The sequence below is a fragment of the Cnephaeus nilssonii genome, assembly GCF_951640355.1.
Source record: "Cnephaeus nilssonii genome assembly, chromosome: 20".
NCBI lineage: Eukaryota > Metazoa > Chordata > Mammalia > Chiroptera > Vespertilionidae > Cnephaeus > Cnephaeus nilssonii.
Genome location: NC_137091.1, coordinates 39,141,104 through 39,154,014, shown reverse-complemented (window position 1 = coordinate 39,154,014; position 12,911 = coordinate 39,141,104). Strand labels below are relative to the sequence as shown.

At 57.9% G+C, this 12,911-nt stretch overlaps 2 protein-coding genes across 5 annotated transcripts; both read left to right on the top strand.

Annotated features, from left to right (window-relative positions):
- Positions 1-1,425: 1,425 nt before the first annotated feature.
- Positions 1,426-2,839, top strand: PRR19 (proline rich 19; the record flags this gene model as incomplete). Its single annotated transcript, XM_079799333.1, has 2 exons — positions 1,426-2,294; positions 2,385-2,839. The coding sequence occupies exons 1-2, from the start codon at positions 1,676-1,678 to the stop codon at positions 2,837-2,839; spliced, it is 1,074 nt and encodes a 357-aa protein (XP_079655459.1). The 5' UTR covers positions 1,426-1,675.
- A 1,843-nt stretch (positions 2,840-4,682) lies between these two features.
- On the top strand, positions 4,683-12,865 carry TMEM145 (transmembrane protein 145). Of its 4 annotated transcripts, XR_013812873.1 has the most exons (16): positions 4,683-4,995; positions 5,664-5,738; positions 5,853-5,930; positions 6,009-6,095; positions 6,188-6,289; positions 6,389-6,473; positions 6,585-6,656; positions 6,760-6,828; positions 7,242-7,322; positions 7,403-7,481; positions 7,635-7,728; positions 8,448-8,620; positions 9,104-9,224; positions 11,345-11,551; positions 12,056-12,433; positions 12,525-12,865. XR_013812873.1 is itself a non-coding variant. In XM_079760036.1 (15 exons), the coding sequence occupies exons 1-15, from the start codon at positions 4,879-4,881 to the stop codon at positions 12,603-12,605; spliced, it is 1,521 nt and encodes a 506-aa protein (XP_079616162.1). In that variant the 5' UTR covers positions 4,683-4,878; the 3' UTR covers positions 12,606-12,865. The 4 variants fall into 4 exon arrangements, 3 of the variants coding, with proteins under 3 accessions (XP_079616162.1, XP_079616164.1, XP_079616163.1); XM_079760036.1 differs by lacking the exon at positions 12,056-12,433; XM_079760038.1 differs by having other exon boundaries at positions 12,056-12,865.
- Positions 12,866-12,911: the final 46 nt, after the last annotated feature.

Here is a 12,911-nt window from a genome sequence, read left to right as displayed (position 1 = left end):
TCAGTTCTCTTGCCTGGACCAGGATCTGACTCATAGTACCAAGTACTGTGGCTGCTCACAAGTACTTGCTGAATGAATATTAAATGAATGGATCTTATCCTGGCCTTGTCCCAGTGGGTGGGAGAGACAGATCCAAACACAGAGCTGAGGAGAGGATCAAGGTTGTGATTAAGGGAGGAACTGGGGACCTCTGGAGATGAGGCAGAGGAGTACTGTGATGGTGGGTAGGTGTCCTAAATCGAATAGTATCTGAGTTAGGATTTGAAAGATCATGAAGGTTAGCCAAGCAATATTACACAGATCTTACAGCTCATTGGGACATGGGTAATACCCTGGCATAGTTTGATTTTAAAGTCTGATGGGACAAGTGTAAGTAAATAAGTTGGAGAGGTAGCGAGGCAGTTCCTGAAGCAAAGCTTAGTGAGAAACAAAGCTTTGAGGCATTAATTCATCAAGTGCTATTTTAAGTTAGATGTTGGCTCATCTCGTACTTACACTAACTGTATGAAGGAGATACTATTATGAACCCAATGTTACAGATTAGGAACCTGAGACTCTGAGTGGTTGCACAATTCTCCAAGTTCACACAACGCAAATGTGTCAGTCTGGACGTTTGAACCTAGTCCCAGAGACCAGCTCTGAATGGTGACACTATACTGACTGTCTAGGGATGATGTCTGTGACCGACCAGGGGCTGGCTGGCCCTTATGCCCCATGTGCCTCGCCTGATTTCGAGCGCTCCAGACTGAAAGTCCACTCATAGACCTCTAAACCAATCAGATTCAGGAAGGGGGCGGGCCTAGTGGACTTCACAGCCAATTGGTGGCTGGGAACACCTGAGATGGGCGGGACTACTCCAGGCTTTCGGAGCGCCTGGCACGTGCCTCTGAGCCACAAACCTCTAAGACGCAGAGAAGTCAAAGGGCAAGGAAGGTGCACGCGCATGCGCAGGAGGCCCGAGGCCGGAAGAGCGCTAGGCGCGTAGTGAACTGGGGTCACCTCGGAAAACAGAAGCCATTGCACCCCACAGCGTGGTGGGGTAGGGTGGACTGGGGGGAAGGGGCCAGGTTCATCGGGGCAGGAGACGGTAAGGTGCCCCTCCCCCGTCCTTACCTCACCAACCATATTCCCCTTTCCTACTTCAACTGCCCCACCCTCGCACCTCTCCAACCCAACTCTCCCAACCCGCCCTCCCGCAACCAAGCCCCAGGCCCCCTCCCCCAGAGGTCCGCTGTCGCCCTTTCTGTGTCTTCAAAGTTTTCTCTGTACAACTTCTCTTCTGCCGTTTCTTCTGCTTTTCCTTTTCTACCATCTCTCTCTACTTCCTGTGTTCTCCAGGGACCCATGATCCTTTCCCCATCCTCCATCTTTTAGCTATTTCCTCATGCCCCTATTCCCCGTAACTCTTCTGGTGTTCCCTGACAAGTCTTCCCATTCACCAGGTCGCCCTTGATCCCACCCTATACCTCTGACTCCTTCCCAGAACAAGCGTTTTCCATTTTTAGTATGTATGCTGCCAAAGCGAGCACCCAAGCCTTTTCCAATCCCTTTCTGCCCACTCCCTCTCTCACATCGTCTCCCACCTCACCCCAAACTATCTCCTTCTCACGACTCACTCTTTTAGGTCCCTGATTTGTATACCGATGACCACCCTATCTTTATTTTCCAGGACTCCATGGACCCCCGGGGGCCAGCCCCACAGTCTTTCCGGAGAGCTGAGAAACCTGGTCGGGTCCGCCGTCGGAAGACCAGACGGGAGCGTAATGAGGCCCTGGTGGGCAGCCGCCGGCCATTGGCTCATCAGGAGCCTCCTGTGGCTAGTCGGAATCCACCCATGGACCTCCAGGACCATGTGGCCCCTACTGCCCCCAAGCTAGTGGTCATAACCCAGGGCCGGCTAAGCCGGGAGCACCGGGGTCTCTTCAACCATGAGGTGAAATCTCTGGACGTGGCACGGCTGCTGAGCAGTGGGTCACTGGAGCCAGACACCCCCACATTACCCACCAAGCCTTCCCCAAGCCCAGTCAGGGCCCAAGAACCAGGCCCACAGTCAAGGGGCAAGGAGAACCAGGTGCCTGGAGACTCTGGCCCAGGCCCACCTAGTCCCCTCGAGCTGCCTGGCGTGGGGCAGCTGCTAGGGGAGCTGCAGGGCCAGCTGATTCTGCCACACGCCTTCCCCAGGAGGAACCTAGTACAAGAGGCCCGAGATGCCATCCTGGGTACCTTACAGGTATGCCATGGTTGTGTGCCCGACCTTACCCTGGTGCTCCGAGGCGGCCAGCCATCCTTGTCAGGTGAGCTCACCTCCTGCCCCCTGTGCTCCCCTTCCCCTTGTCTGTTTAGCTCAGCTGACCCCCCCCCCATGCTTCTTTCTTCTATGCCAGGGACTAAGCCTGGGGACTCTGAGAGACGAAGGATCAACAGCCCTGAGCAGGTCCCAGGGGATGGAAGGCAGAGGAGGAGAGGAGGACAGGGGACAAAGGAATTCACCTTTGCTGTGCCTCACACCTCCAGCACCCTCACTACACACAGAGCGAGCCTGGCTCCACCAAAAGGTCCTTGGCCCCCCACATTGCCTTCGACATCTCCGGTGGCCTGGGGCCCCCCAACAGCCTTTGACCTGCTGAAAAGCATCTGGCTAGTAGCCACACCAAGTCCTTCCTGGCCCTGTGGGGTCAGCACACCACAGTCCCTGCCTCAGCTACCATCCCCCTTGTTTCCCCGAACCTCTGCCCTTGACTGGAGTCCCTGTCCCCCTGCCCCACTGCCCAGCGTCTCCTATACAGTGGCCCAGAGCAGCCCAGAGGCCTGGTCCTTTCCACCCATGAGGCTGTACTAAGGGGACTAATGCTGGACTAGGGGCAGCACTCCCAATCACCTCAATAAAATACCTTCTTCACGGTCCTCTTAATTTTCACTGAGTGCTTGACTCAGGAGAGCAGCTTCCCTTAACTCTTGAAATGGAGGGGAAGGTACTATCACTTGTCACCTTTCTAGGGCCTAAGGGACGGGACCAGGAGAAGGGAGAAAACCTGGGGCTTTAGTCGGTTCAACGCATCCATCCACTGAGGCCAACTGTGTGCCAGACTCTGAGCTCTGGCGATGCTGGGGCCTCAGAGTGAGTGATAGGCTCTGTCTCCAGGAGACTCCAGTGGTGGGGAGGGGCTGGGGGAGTCTGAGGAGGGAGTGATGACTGCCTCAGTGATGAGGGAGGTCTTCAAAGTGGAGCTGACACAGACCGTTGTATATCTCACGATGAGTAGAAACTTACTCGTGGAGGAGGGAGAGAACATTTGAGGCAAAGGGAACAGAATGTACAAGGCCTGGAGCGGGTGAATAGGAGATATGGGACCATTTTCATTCAGCCCATATCTGTGTGCCGTGCCGAGACCTAGAGACCTAGAATGAGTCCCTGCAATAGAGGGGCCCTTGGCTGGCTGGGCATAGAACAGTGTGTGCGCAGAAAAGGCAGATGAGGCCTGAATCTGGCCCGGACTTTTCTTTGGTCTGTGATATGTTTTAAACTTTTGAATCAACTGCCTACTGTTATAAATCGTACGGTTTGCTTTAAAAAATTCCATTTCTGGCTTCTAAAAAAAAGAAAAATGGAAAATGATCTGGCATCCCACCTGTCACTCCTCCTGGCAACCACTGCCTCAGATGGAATAGCAGAGCCCGCTTTTTGTGGGACCCACACTCTCCCTTGGAAGTGCTTCACGCACTTACGCTTCTTGTGGGTCCCTTGGTTTAGAAAGTTTTTTAAAATGGTATTTTGTGGAGTGCACATTTTTTGAAGTGGAGGGGGAGGGATGAAACTGGAAAAGTTTTGGAATCGGATCAGGAAAATTTAGCTGAGGGGCTTGGATGCTACTCTGTAAAGCTTTTCCAGGTTTCCCCGTTGACACTGGGAAACTAGGGTTGGTACCAGCATGGAGGGGACTGCACCAGGAGATCACACAGCTGTGACCGGGCTGAGGTCTTATGGGGAGAAAGTGGCCGTACTGTAATTTGAACCCAGGCGACTTATTTCAGTCTGCTAGACTTACAACACTTCAGCTTCACAGCAGCCCCGTTGCACACACGGGTAGCTGCCACGGGACAGGGTCAGGAAGAGGGAGATCGCGGTTGAGGTTGAGGGCTCTCGGCCACCTCCGTGTTGTGTGGCCCAGAACAAGTGGTTTGCCCTCTCTGTGCGCACTTCCCAGAGTACGAGGTGTGGAACGCTGGCATCTGGCTGGACCCAGGGGGGGATGGCTGGCATGGGGATGAGCAATCAAAGAGCAGTTGTTAATTGATTTCAGAGAGTAAGGGAGAGGGATAGAGATAGAAACATCAATGATGAGAGATAATCAATGATCAGCTGCCTCCTGCACGCCCCCCACTGGAGATCGAGCCTGCAAACCCCCCCCCCCCCCCCCCCGCATGTGGCCGGAATCAAACTCAGGACCCTTCAGTCCGCAGGCCGACGCTCTATACCCTGAGCCCAACTGGCTAGGGCTCAAAGAGCAGTTTGAAAACCAAATTGAGGGGAGATCAGGACTGAGCTGGGGTAGGGGAGTTGGCCGTTTGGAGATGGAAGTCTGGAGGAGGCAGGGCTTGTGGGAATGGGAGTTCAGTTCAGGACACGGGGAGCCAAGAGGTCTGTCACCGGTGCACTGGGGCTGGGTCGGGGTAGAGAGGATGGGAAAGGGGCGTCCCCTGCCTTGTGGTTTGGAAAGGGGCCCTAGCGGGCCATCCCGACGGAGGGCGTGGGGACCGCAGTGCCCTGCGGCCCCTTTAAACGGGGGCGCGCGCCAGCCGGCCTGCTCGTTCCCGCCGCCGTCGCCGGGCTGGAGCGGGAGCCGGAGTGGAGCCCGGGCTGGGGCCGGAGCGGGCGGAATGGAGGCCCCGCGCGTGCCCGCTCTGCGCCGCCTGCTGCCGCTGCTGCTCTTGCTGCTGCCACTGCCCCCCCGCGCCGGGGCCAAGTACGTGCGGGGCAACCTCAGCTCCAAAGAGGTGAGCGTGCGGGGCCTCCCCTGCCACCCGCCGGGCGGGGGAGAGAGGGGGGGGGCGGGGAAGGGGCTGCCCCGCCCCTGCCGCCCCTCTCGGAGGGACCCGAGGGGAGGGGGTCGGGGGTGAGGCTGAGCGGGGCGGTGGGATTGAGACTCAGCGGTTGTAGGAGGGACACTGAGGTCAGAGCTGGGCGGGGAGGGAGAGTCGGAGTTTGGGGTGGGGGCGGGAGGCCAGCGAGGTGGTGCTGAAGGGACAGCACTTTTTACTCCTCCGAGAGCCTCGAGTTCACGCTGGGGCTCAGGACCCGGAAGGGCCCTTTAGAACATTGCCAAGCACAGGGTGTCTCTGGAACCAGGGGCGGCGTGGATAACCGGGCCCATGTCAGTCCGATGGCATCTGGGACAGGAGGTGGCCAGGATGGGGACCTGGCCCTCCGGGGTCTTTCTCAGGGCACCTGGGAAATGGGGGACGTGCTTAGGGCAGGGGCATCTGAGACAGGAATCCTGGAACCAAGGTGAAGGGATCACGGAAGAATTTCCGAATTTTGATCCCCTTAAGGCTTCTTGGGAAACCAGGTACTGAGGTTAGGGAAACAAAGTTGAGGGTCTATATAGAGTAGAGGAGAGTTCTCAAAGCCCTGGGAAGAGGGTCTGACGGGGGCCCTTTCCCAGGACTGGGTGTTCTTGACAAGATTTTGCTTCCTCTCGGATTACGGACGACTGGACTTCCGTTTCCGATACCCTGAGGTGAGCCTTCCCCACCCATTCCCACACTGAGGCTGGATGTTCCCTTGGCCTTCCGAGGCAAGGGCTACCCCGGCTCCCACACTCCCCCAAACCTGAACATCTCTGGGCCTGCAGGCCAAATGCTGTCAGAACATCCTCCTCTATTTTGACGACCCATCCCAGTGGCCAGCTGTGTACAAGGCAGCGGACAAGGTGAGGGCTGAGAGGAGGATGGATGGGAGGGGGAGGTCAAGGCTGGCCAGGGAGTGACCATGTCCCTATCTTCCTCAGGATTGCCTGGCTAAGGAGTCAGTGATCAGGCCTGAGAACAACCAGGTCATCAACCTCACTACCCAGTATGCCTGGTCAGGCTGTCAGGTATGGGCCCCGCCTGGGGGAGTGGGCAGGTGCTGAAGGTCAAGGGCCCGAGGACAGTGCAGACAGGCCTCAGCCTCCCCGCTCCTCCCCAGGTGGTGTCAGAGGAGGGAACCCGCTACCTGAGCTGCTCCAGTGGCCGAAGCTTCCGCTCAGTGCGTGAAAGGTGGTGGTATATCGCGCTCAGCAAGTGTGGGGTAAGGGGCTGTCCTGGCCACCCGGGTCTTTTCCTCCTTACCTCCCTGCCCATCCCCTACCTGCCCCGGGCCCTCCTGAGGCCTCCTCACTCCCCACAGGGAGATGGGCTGCAGCTGGAGTATGAGATGGTCCTCACCAATGGCAAGTCCTTCTGGACGCAGCACTTCTCTGCGGATGAGTTTGGTGAGCATGTGGAGACCCGAAAGCCAGGATCCTTGAGGGATCCCAGAGTTGGGTGCCTGCTGCGGGACGGCAGCCTGACTGAGCCATGTTCTCCTTCCACCAACTTGGCAGGGATCCTGGAGACAGATGTGACTTTCCTCCTCATCTTCATCCTCATCTTCTTCCTCTCCTGTTACTTTGGATGTGAGTCCAGCACATGGTTGGGGCAAGGTTGGGGGGAGATGAGCTGTTCTCCCTTCCTGTCTGTGAACAGTCTTCCCCTACCCCGCCCCCCGCCCCCCTCTAGATTTGCTGAAAGGTCGTCAGTTGCTCCACACGACTTATAAAATGTTTATGGCTGCAGCTGGAGTGGAGGGTGAGGTTTAGAGTATCTCAACTTTTGAGTTCTGTGAGAGGGACCTGAGGCCCAGACATCAGGGCCTGAGGGAGGAGGGGCTGGAAACCTGGACTCCTGAGTCTGAGGTGGGAGGGGATGGGGGGCTGGACTTCCGGGTCTGAGGGAGGAGGAGGCTGGGGGCTGGACTCCTGGGTCTGAGGGAGGAGCAGGCTGGGGGCTGGACTCCTGGGTCTGAGGGAGGAGCAGGCTGGGGGCTGGACTTCCGGGTCTGAGGGAGGAGGAGGCTGGGGGCTGGACTCCTGGGTCTCCTAGGTCTAGAATCCTGATGGGGGCGGAGGAGGGTTCTGGTCACCTGGATCACAGTATTAGGGGTCAGTGATGCCCCAAAGCCAGTTTCTGTCCTTTCCTTTATCTGCCCATCCTCCCCTCAGTTCTGAGTCTCCTGTTTTTCTGCATCTACTGGGGCCAGTATGCCACTGATGGCATCGGCAACGAGAGTCTGAAGATCTTGGGTGAGAATGGTGGGGACCAGGGCAGGCCCTCGGGCTCCGCTGCCACCCTGTCTGAGCCGCCCTTTCCTCCCTTCTCCCAGCCAAGCTGCTCTTCTCCTCCAGCTTCCTCATCTTCCTGCTGATGCTCATCCTTCTGGGGAAGGGATTCACAGTGACACGGTGCCCAGGCTGGGTTGGGATGGAGTGCTGGGAATGGGGAGTGGCTGGGCTGGGGGGTGGGGTGGGGGCAGAGGGGCTGGGCTGGGGGGGGTGGCCACCCCCTATTCCCTGACAACCCCACTCCTGCCATCTCCCCTCATGGCCTGCTGCCAGGGGCCGCATCAGCCACTCAGGCTCTGTGAAGTTGTCTGTCTACATGACCCTGTATACTCTTACCCACGTGGTGCTGCTCATCTATGAGGCTAAGGTGAGTCCCACTCACCACTGTCCAGGCCCTGCCCCCCCCCCCCCCCCCCCCGCCCCCAGCTTTCATGGCTTCCTCTACCTGTCTGCTAGCCCTCCATATTGCACTCCTGGCTATCTCTCTCCCACTCTGTGATTTCCCACCTTCCCATCTGTCTTTCTACGTGCATTCCTCGCCTCTTCACTGTCTCTGAATAGCTTCTCCCTCTTCCCTCTGTCTCTCACACATTTGTGTTCAATGCCATGACCAAGAGTTCAGGAATCACACAGACCTGGATTCCATGCTGGCTCCGCCCCCTCCAGTAGGACCTTAGGCGATGGCCCCCTCTTTGGGCCCGTTTTCTTCTCTGTTAAATTAGGAAGATCTTACACACCCCCGAGTTCCTCTAAGGCTTTATAGTACCTTGGCTTTGGCTTCAGCCAAAAGGTGTCTCTCTCAGCCTCAGTTTCCCCCTCTGTGAAGTGGGGTGATCGTAAGACCTACCTCACAGAGTTGATAAATGGAAAGCTTCCACATGGCAGTGTTTACCCGTTGGGCCCACGGTAGATGTATTCTCTTCCTATCTCTGTCACCCTCTCTCTACCTCTGTCTGCTCTGTCTCCATCCCTTGTTCTGCTGCTTCCGTCCTGACCACGTCACTCTGTCCCCTGGGTGCCCAGGGGTGTGGTCTGGGGTCCCTATGTGGAGGCCAGGGCTATGACAAACCCTCTCCCTTGGGTCAGTTCTTTGACCCGGGCCAGGTACTGTACACGTATGAGTCGCCGGCAGGCTACGGGCTCATCGGGCTGCAGGTGGTGGCTTACGTGTGGTTCTGCTACGCCGTGCTTGTCTCTTTGCGCCATTTCCCGGAGAAGCAGCCCTTTTATGTGCCCTTCTTTGCTGCCTACACCCTCTGGTGAGATGTGCTGGGCCTTCGCTATGTCCCTGTGTAACCTCACACAAGTCAATTAACTTCTGCCTCCTTTTCCTAATTTGTTTAATGGAGGTGGAAATTGTACTGCCTCATAGAGTCACTGTGAGAGTTCAATGAATTCATAGACGTAAAATGCTTAGAAACAGATCTGGCATGCAGTAGGTCCTTAGTTGTTATTACCATATGTTAATTCATTCATCAAATCTCTATTGATTTTTCAGCCGGGTGCTGGGATGTGGGGTGGGGTGGAACTGAGTTCAATTCAACCTAGTCCTTGCCCCCCAGAATTTCCCAGGCCAGTGGAAATCTTGCCCCTTTTAACCTCTGGCTTTTGAAGGTCACACAACTTCCCTCTAGTTTGGGACCCACCTGGGGCCTGTGTGTGTGTCTGGAAGGGGAGTTGGGGGTAGGGGTGGGTGGAGGGCGTGTGGCAGTGTCTCTACCAATCCAATTCCTCCTTTTCAGGTTCTTTGCAGTTCCTGTCATGGCCCTGATCGCCAACTTTGGGATCCCCAAGTGGGCTCGGGAGAAGATTGTCAACGGCATCCAGCTGGGAATCCATTTGTATGCTCATGGCGTGTTCCTGGTGAGGATGAGCATCTGGTGGGGTGGGAAGCCAATAGGTGGTGAGACTCCCACCCCGATCTGCCTGAACTCTTGGTCCATTTCTTTCACTTCATTCCTTCAGTCATTCATTTAATAGACACTGATTGGGAGTCTGCTAGGTTCCTGCAGGCTACTCGACTGTGTCCCCCAGACTCTACTCTCTTCTGCTCCTCTCTCCCACCTTGTGTCTGGGCTCTTCCCCCAACCCACCCTTTTTTTGACCCCCTCCCCATTCCCATTCCTGATCTTGTGTCCCCAGACTCGAATTTCCCTTCTGTATCCCCACTGCCTCTCCCAATCCTCTTGGTCTCAACTCCACCCTTCACCCACACATTCTCTGATCTCTGTCACTCTACCACCGGCCATTGTTGGGAAAGAAGCAGCTGGGGTGGGCCAGGCTTGGGCTCCAGGGGCCCAGATCAGAATGACATCAAGAGGATACCAGCAGCAAACCTCTTCTTTCCTCTGTTTTATATCCTATCCAGACTTCTGGGTGACAGTTCTTATATTAATTCATCAATCCAGCCACTGTCCACCCATCCACCATTCAGTGGACACCTATCTCTAAAGGTATCCCTCTCAGCCTCATGATCACCCCACTTCACAGAGGAGAAAACTGAGGCTGAGAGAGACACCTTTCTGGCTGAAGACAGCCTTTGTCTCATGCTAGGCACACCCCTATGCATTTACTCCTACCCTCTTTTTCTAAGTGTCGGAGCAGCCCCAGGATAGAAGGGATAATCGTCATTGAACCCAATATACAGGGAAGGGAAGCTAAGTCCCAGAGAAGGCAGATGACCGGCCAGGGCTCCCAGGCCTTTGGTGGCAGGGCAGGGACTTGGAACCTGGTCCTTCTCCGGCAGACCACAAAAGCTGGCATGAGAGGGAAATAGGCACCACTGAGGGCCCCAGCGCCTGACCCCACGGGTCTACCATGTGCTCTGTGTAGGAAAGGCACTCAGCCGAAGGAGGGGGCCAGGTCCCCTAGTTGCTGCTCCAAAGCCTGACTCAGGTACAGACTCCCCTTCCTGGGATGGTCCATCTTTAGGCTCTGCAGGAAGTCAGAAAGGGGCAGAGAGAGAGGTGATGAGAACCCACCAAGGGCCAGGCTCTGCACCAGTTTCCATTTCCACCCTTTTCTCATCTTTCTTAGTAGGCACCGCAATCCCTCTCCCCCGTGAGGTGTGGAGAGTTTAATCAACATGCCCCAGATCCTTCCTACACTTAGTGAGCTGTGGGGCTGAGAGGGGCGGTGCAGGTGCAAAACACCCAACACTGCGCCCTTCCTTCTATATTTCACCTTCAGCCAGTTTCAGTCCTAAAAATGCTCACGTAGCTCAGCACAGCTCCACTGCAGACATTCCACTGCTGATTGGCTTCAGCTCATTAATGTATTCCGCACCACCTTAGAGGGGCCGTGCTGGGCTTCTTGGGTGCAGTCCTAGAGTCATACCCAGGCACTGCCTTTCTACTAGACTAACTGGGGAGACAGCTCTACCTTCAACCAATATTTACTGAGAGCTTGTATGTGCCAGCTACTGTTGTTGAAGGTATTGGGGACGCGGCAGGGAACAGAACAGTCAAGTTCCTGCCCTCATGGAGCTAACATTCTAGAAGCTGCTAGTTCAACTGAATTTTCTGTGTTTATGAAAATATTCTATGACTTTTGACGTTCCATATGATAGCTACTATCCATATGTGGCCATGGGGCACTTACATATGGCTAGTGTGACTGAGAAACTAAAATTTTAGTTTAATTTTTATTAACAAATTTAAATAGCCACATGTGGCTAGTGGCCATCGTACTGCACAGCGCAAGACGCTGAAGCTTAGCTAGTCAGTGATAACTAACCCAGCGATCAGGGCTCTGAGGGAAGCACTGGCGAGGAATGAGTTGTGGTGGAGGAGAAAGGTCACAGCCCAGGACGCTGTGAGGGCCCACAGGAGGCGCCTAATCCCGTTTGAAGGGCTGCAGGGAAGCGTGGGGGTTTCCAAGTGCAAGGGAATCCTTAGGACTCCCATGTTCATGGAGACAACCTGAGGCCTGGACAGTGAATGCGTCTTCAACCCGCCCCTGGCGCCCCCCCCCCCCCCGCCCAGATCATGACACGCCCCTCGGCGGCCAACAAGAACTTCCCCTACCACGTGCGCACGTCGCAGATCGCTTCGGCCGGTGCCCCGGGGCCCGGAGGTAGCGAGTCGGCAGACAAGGCCTTCCCGCAGCACGTCTATGGGAACGTGACGTTCATCAGCGACTCGGTGCCCAACTTCACGGAGCTCTTCTCCATCCCCCCGCCCGCCTCCTCCGTAAGCCCCGCGCCCCCGGCGCCCGAGGAGCTGCTGGCGCCGCCCCTGGAGTACCTAACCCCGCTCCCGGCCCCGCCACCGCCCCCCGCGCCCAGGCGCCTGAGCCCACCCCCTGCCTTTCGCACCCCCCGCGCCCCGATGCCGCGTCGCGACCGCCCCCCGGCGCCCGCGCCCACCCTGCCAGACTGGGTCCTGGCGCTGTTGCGCACGCCCCCGCAGACGCCGCGCGCCGTGCCCCCGCCGCTCGCCGTGCCCCCGCCGCTCGCCTTCCGCAGCTCTCCCCCGCCTCCCCCGCCGCCGCTGGAGTTCGCCCCGCGCGCCCCGACGCCACCCCTCGAGTATCTGGCCCCGCTGCCCAGGCGCCCCATCACCCGCTCCTTCCCCGACTGACACGGGCGCCCACACCTCGGGAGGGGGATTCTCTGGGGGAGGGGGACGGGCCTTCGGGGCCGCATCTGCCCCCCGTGGGTCCCGGACGGCCTCTGACCCTGACCCCCCTCCCAGGCCGGGAAGCAGGTGGAGGAGACGGCGGTGGCGGTGGCGGCGGCGGCGGCCCCGAGGGGCCGCGTGGTGACCACGGCCGAGCCCGGCGCGGCCTCCCCGCCCCCACCCTCTCGGTTCCCCAAAGTGGCCGACCCGAGCTGGGATGGCCCGACGCCGCCCTACCAGCCTCTTGTGCCCCAGACGGCGTCGCCGCACACCGGCTTCACCGAATACTTCAGCATGCGCACGGCCGGGGGCACCGCACCCCCAGTCTGACACCCCACCCAGCACGCCCCTGCCCCATGGGCCGCGCGCTGGGTCCCGGACCCCCCGCTCTCTCCCAGCCCCAGGGCTCAGCCATCCCAGGCCTTCCCAACCCGCCCCACCCCGCGCGCCCAGGTAGGGGTGCGCACTGTCCCGCTCCTCCCCGCCCCCTGACTCTTGTGCCAAACGGTCCCGCGGGAGCCGCTCTCCCCGTCCCCTCCCTCAGCCCCTGCCCCGAGCGGCGCCGGATTCTGGGCTCCCGCTGTTCCGTGACCTCCGGCCCCCTGGCCCCCTCCGAGACCTTTGACCCCGCCGGAACCCGGAACGCCAGTGAGGATCGCCCGGACCCTGCCCGTGGACGCTCCAGGAGGACTCCGCAACCCGAGCCACTGCTCCTGGGACGGATACTGTGAAGCTGGTCGTGACTCTGAAAACTTCCCTTGGATCTGTGACTTCGGACCCGTGCTCCGTCACCCCATCTCTATCCCGGGGGGACCTCCCTCAGGTCCCCGGTGGAAAGACTTTTTTCCCTTCTTGCCAAAATAAAGAGGATTCGTTGAGTTTGTACCTATAAGATGGCCTCTTTTACATTGATGATGCTCAGAGACGCGGC